Source organism: Dendrobium catenatum, unplaced genomic scaffold (assembly GCF_001605985.2).
Source record: "Dendrobium catenatum unplaced genomic scaffold, ASM160598v2 fragScaff_scaffold_621, whole genome shotgun sequence".
Classification (NCBI taxonomy): domain Eukaryota; kingdom Viridiplantae; phylum Streptophyta; class Magnoliopsida; order Asparagales; family Orchidaceae; genus Dendrobium; species Dendrobium catenatum.
In genome coordinates, this window is record NW_021319083.1 from 6,060,114 (window position 1) to 6,066,547 (window position 6,434).

The 6,434-nt window shown below is 30.1% G+C and overlaps 1 protein-coding gene across 1 annotated transcript in view; it reads right to left on the reverse strand.

Moving 5' to 3' along the window:
• Positions 1-1,379: 1,379 nt before the first annotated feature.
• Positions 1,380-6,434, reverse strand: part of LOC114579736 — an 18,056-nt gene continuing 13,001 nt past the window's right edge. The window contains exons 2-5 of the mRNA XM_028695345.1: positions 3,965-4,118; positions 3,369-3,521; positions 2,391-2,578; positions 1,380-2,266 (exon numbers count right to left, since the gene is read on the reverse strand). Coding sequence (XP_028551178.1) covers positions 2,438-2,578; positions 3,369-3,521; positions 3,965-4,118 — 448 coding nt within the window. The 3' untranslated portion in view covers positions 1,380-2,266; positions 2,391-2,437. The remainder of the gene's footprint in view (positions 2,267-2,390; positions 2,579-3,368; positions 3,522-3,964; positions 4,119-6,434) is intronic.

A 6,434-nucleotide genomic window follows, 5' to 3' on the forward strand; every position in this document is an offset into this window, starting at 1 on the left:
ATGGGCCGATCATGGGCCTGTAATGACCCGTTTAAGAGGACCTTTTGCTGAGGCTGATCCATAAAGCAATTGATTGAAATGCCAAAGAAATGGATGTCTTTGAAAGCTTCAAGTCAATTTTTTAAATGTTAGTTTTCAAAAATCATCAATCTTTACCAAATTTTGTTATAAAATTTATTTTTCGTCATATAAATTAAAAAAATTATAGTGAAATATAATTGTGATAGCTTTTTGAAAAAAATAAATAAGTAAAAATTTACACAAATACATTTGGCCATAATTTTTTATAGAATTTTCGAAATTTTTATAGTCGGGGTAATGTTCTACAATCAAATTAATTAGAGTAGTAATTTTCATGGAGTGCTTGGTTGAATTACTACTATTTATAAACAAATTTGTATAAATTTTGTGATAAAAATAGATTATTTAGAAGTTTATAAGGATTATGATCATTTAAAAAAGTGGATAATAAATTTTTTATAACTATCATATTCTCATGATCTAATTATAAAAATTTGATTTGAAAAGTAATAAGAAAGATTCGATCAAATAAAAGTGTGGTGGCAACTAAAAAAATAAAGCAATAAAAAAATTATCTCAGAAGAACACAAATAATTTTTTTTTCTTCAGAAGAACACAAATAATTGTTGTTTGACTTTTCAAAAAAAAAAATAATAATATCTACAACAACTTAAAAAAAAAATATTTTTCTCACAATTATTTTAAAGCTTTTTTCACATGCAATTGCACCCACCTCAAATAAATCCTTTAGAACAACTAGTAATTTTCTTAGAGCTACCATACTCTAGTAATTTTCAAAAAAAAAAATAATTTCCTAACTTAAAAAATTTCTTAAAATAATTAATAAGAAAATTATAGTCAAATACAATAATAACACCCACCTAGAAAGCAAATTATAAAAAAAACTGCCTCAAATAAACTCTAATTAGTTGTGCTAAGATTTATTTTAATTATAAATAAATAAATAATCATAATTATTTCTTATAATAATATCACAATTAATAAAATGAACTAAATTATAATGAAATTATTTATTATGGTAATAATAACAAAATTAATAAAATGAACTAAATTAGAATGAAAGCATATATTATGATTTAGTATCCATTTGAAGTAATTATAGTTCTTTGTGAAAACATATCATAAAATTACAATGAGAAAATTAAAATTTTCTAAGACCATTGTAAATATTGTAGATTTTTCCCTTTTGAAAATTTTGAATACTAATTTTTTATAACTATCACACTTTAATAGATATGATTTATTACAACATTTATACAATTTTCTAATTTAATAGATATGATTAATAATAAAGTGACTAATTACAACAATAGCAACAACAACAACAAAACTTTGAAGGTTATTTTCTACATTTCAAAAATCATACATTAAGGTTGCTCAAATACATAAACCAATCAAAGAATTTTTATATTTTTACATATCTAATAAAAAAAACTAGTTGATCATAATTAGTGAAAGAAGTGTCAAGCTCAAATGCAAAATAATAAATTGCTTGCACCACAAATAGCCAAACTAGAACTTTAAACTAAAGAATTGGACATCATAAAAAAGAGAATGGTGCACAGAAGCTTGAGGCTTCGTTTAAGATATAGCTTTCTTATTGTTTTCTAAAGCAGATTTTTAGTATAAGAATTTTTTGAACTAAAAATTTCTTATACTAAAAAGCTGCTTTAGAAAGCAGTAAGAAAGCTAAGCCTGAACCCCTAACAAAGTGTGCTATTCCATTTTATGATGAAGAAAAAAAGGATTGGTTGCGCCACAAGCATGCAGTGCTCCTCTATTGATCTGTGAAAGAGCCATAGAGACTTCAACTCTGAGAAGATTTGATAAGATGGGCAGTCCCAGGATTAAAAGAATTGAATCTTTGGAAATGAAGCTGAATATAAACTAAAGTTTCATTTGGGGCAGCTTTCGAATTATTTCTTAAAATAGCTTTCTAGTTTAAAAATTAAAATTGTTATACTAGAAAGATCTTTTAAAAAGCAATAAGAAAGCTGTTCCAAACGAAGCCTAAGCATACTTCTATGTTGTGTTCCAAGATGGTTAGAAGGCTCGAACCATCATAAGACCAATAATTTAAGATAAACTCAGAACTTATAACCTCTTCATGTTGTGAAGGGAAGCATCCATGAACAAAAGAGAAATCTGTCAGCTCACAGCTTCTAAAATCTGGCATGACACTATCTTCCTTAATTGATCCAGTTTTACATGTTTTATTTTTGATCTGCACATTCGATTCATACAATTACTATCCGATGGATAACAAATGTCAGAGAGATCTAACAGTATCTTACCTTATTAATTTCAATCAACCATAGAGAAGAAAATACAAAAAAAAAAATTCTCACCTTTCATAAAATTGCAGAACTTGTCATCATCTGAATTGTCATGAAATCTATATTTCTTGACTCATATCAACGTCAACTTGTGGTTTAGGAAATGATGGCATCTTGATCCTGTGTAGCGGTGCACAACGATCCCGCTTAGGAGACAGTAGCTTCCCACAAAATAAGCTATTTATGATCCAGCTGGCTGGCTGTAGAAAGGAAGCATTCAGAAATGAAAATTTAATTAGATTAATGAATGAAAAGATGGCCTCCCAAAGTGGAGAATATTTACTTTTCAATAAATGAGCTGCGGCATTTTATGTTTTCGTTTGCTTTAGGCCGCTATTTTTTTGCTGCTTTCAACAAATTTTTGAACTAAAAAACTGCTTTAGAAAGCAGTAAGAAAACTATCTCAACCGAAGCATAAGTCTATGAATTTTAAGATAGCTCAAAATTAGAATGACTTTTGATTAGGATAGAGTCAATGAGCCAACGCATGTGATAGGCTTGGCACAAACTAAACTTGAATTGAGCAAATACGAGATAAAAGCATTGTTTAAGACAGTTTTTTTATTGTTTCTTAACACAGCTTTCTAGTACAAAAATTAAAATTTTATACTAAAAACTGCTTTAAGAAGCAGTACAAAAGCTGTCCCAAATGAAACCAAAATCAAACGAGCTCAAGATTGGATTGAAATGCATATGCACATATATATGAATGGATATACACATGCATCTATGCATGTGTGTATCTTGGACTAAAAATTTAATTGAAAATCAATCAAAATCAGATTGATTTTTTACTAAAATCAAAATTAGATCAAACCAACCAATAACAAAACTTCAATTCAAGATTGAATGGAAGTACTTCAAGCTGAACTTGAGCCAAAGATCAAATCGGCTTCAAATCAAATCAATAAAAAAAAACCCTAAACTTATGGCCCTCAAGGGGTTATGACTACACATGACAAATTTTGTATAGGTGGTAGCAACACTAACCATTGTTGGTATATCTTGTTCCAATGCACAATGCTTCAAGTGACGTGAAACACTGCTTTCATTCTTAACAAGAATAACCCCTAATGTATTCGTTCCATATTTCAAGCTCTGCACTAATCGCTGCAAGGACTTGAACACCTGGCCACCGCCATGCTGCAAATTCAAAGTAAAACTAGTTAAAAACAGGAAAAAATAACAGCAAACATTTTGTATTAAGGCTTCGTTTGAGATAGCTTTTTTCCTGCTTCTTGAAGTAACTTTTTAGCATAAAAATTAAATTTTTATTACTAGAAAGCTGCTTCAAGAAGCACTAAAAAAACAGTCCCAAATGAAACCTAAGTCTTAAAACATAAGATAACCAATTAGAAAAGCATTCAATAAGACTGGCCAAGACTACTGAACAGGCTTACACATATTAGTTGAAATGGAAAAAATATTCTAAGAGAGGAATATGATATAGTTGTTACCATGTTAAATGTTCACACAGAGGGTTACTAAATAACTCGAAAAAAATATAAAGTTTTTTCAATAGAATAATTTGCATGACACTACAGATCGAAGGATCAAATGTTCTTGCCACTTTAATGCTGAATTACCTTTACAATTTTCATGAATTTGGCACAAAATTTCACTTTTCCATGAATTATCATCCCTACTTTATGAAATATGGGCATGCCACTATTGCGCCAAAATGATTCCCCAATGATCAACTTATTTCCCTCTGAGCCGTGAATAGGTTGCATCATATACCTGTCCAAAGAAAATCAGTTAATTTCCAATATCATTGCAGAAGTAATAAATCAAATGATGACAATATGATAAATGAACACATACAGAAAGATGCACATGATAAGAATACAGGAAACAAAAATTTCTGAAAAATATGGTTTTAAAAAAACACAAGTTGAAAACATAATGCCTGAATATGTACAAAGAAATTTTAATTAAAAATCACTTTCCTTAAAGCATTGGATGTTGGGTTTAAGTAGCGAGTGCAGGGCCGTTATGTGGGATCAAGCGATTCGATATGTTATTAGACATGCGCATGGGTTTGATTACAGGATATGAGCACATAGAGTAACGAATGAACAACACGGTAAACTAGGTCTTCTAATGAGAAGCTAGGCTTGAATTCTTAAAATAATACAGAATGCTCGATTGGCCACAAGTGGTTGGCATTCATTAAATAATCAATCAAAAACAATGTTTAATTACATATCATGGATCCACATTTATAGAATTAGAGTTATATATTCAAACATTTAAATGACAATCTAATCCTATACAATCATGAAAAACATTCATATTTAAACCTAATCTTATCCAAGAGAAGATAAACCTAAAATACTACATGATAGTTTAGGGTTTAGTGAGGGTCCATATTAAGCTTGCACCATGTACAGGTAAGTTCGTTGATTTGGATCTATCTGTTATATATGCTCCTGACTATCCTGCTATTGAGATAGTGGTGATTAGCTCGCAATTTGATCATTCTAATGCTAGCACTTCTATTATAGAAGAGCAATTGGACAAAAGGTTCAAAATTCTCTTTCTAAACATTGAAGAAACAGAAAAAAGATGTATCGCCACTCTTAACTTCAAGCAAGACATTTTAAAAGTCTTCTGTGATTCTACTATTCATCGAATGATCTTTTGTTTTGCTGTTACCTTATGACTTATTTTGTTTTTTTTTTTTTCATTTCCGTCTAGCAATTCTTAGAAATTGCTTTGATGCTGTACTCTTTTTATTGATTGGTTATAAAATTTTATTTTTTTAAATAAAACCTACTTCAAATTAAAAAAAGAAGAAATTCAGGCATAAATAAAAAGAAGAAATTCCGGCATAAATAAAAAGGGTCTGAAAGACTTCAAAATGGACCCAATTCTTATTTGTAGTATTGACTTCTACTAATTGGTGTATGCCCAAATGAGCCTTTGTGAACTAAATTGGCTATATCATAAATACTCTGGATGAGGCTAATGATGATGTTGAAAATAATTGAAAGTATTTTTCTTAATAATAGTAATAGAATAGTAATTCAAATATGAAAAACTATAAGAACAAAATAATTGTCTTCATAACGTAAGAACCTATAAATTATTAAAAAGAAATCCATCAATTACAAAATTTAAAAAGAAACTCAAAAAATGAAATACTAATAATATTAAAAAAAGCCACAATTAATAATAACATTGGTGATATTGCCCTTTAATTTCAAAGAAATTCAAATTCACTAACAAAACAAGCACCCGAGATATTTGCTAAAATTGACAATCGTGACTCGATATCCCTTGATGTGTTGACATATCAGAATGGCATACCTTCACAGTTTTGGATCGCACATGCATCCTAGGCATGAAATATAACTTAGAATTGCTTCTTTCAAAGGTTCAATGATGTGTTACTACTGTATAACATCAAAATAAAAAGAACGTATCCTTTTAGTAGTAAAAACCATAAATTTTAGGTACGGCTAATTTGAAGCAACATAACTATTTGAATCGGACCTGACCAGTTCAACAGAACCAGACTGCTATAGTAGCTGAGTGGATACGGAAGGGAACCGCGAGCAGGCAAAGCCACACACATGCGTAAGCATGCCTGGACGGTCAAATCACGTGAACGAATGAAAAAACGTGTACAAGAGCGAAAAATAGCGACTCCTCACACGAGATATCTTCATTTTGCTTCATCCAGTTAAACCAAACAAACGAAAGGAACTAAAAGAATCGGCCGAAAGGAAGAAGAAGAGGGAAGGAAATATAGAAGGAAGGGAGCAGGAGAAAAAGGAGACACCTGCGACAAAGCTAACAGGCGATCACCGGCGTTACCATCGCTGGAAATTACAGGCCGTCACTGTAACGCCCCAAGATCTAACTTGGAAAGAATTTCAGTCAATCTATTAAAACCATCAATAATTTACCAGAGCTATCTATAGTCTTCAATCAATAACAAACAATCTAACAAAATCTATAAGTTAAAATATCAATGTACAATTCTATTCATATTCCAAAAGTTCATATACAAAACTCAGGATCTACACATTAAACACAAGAAATCTATCA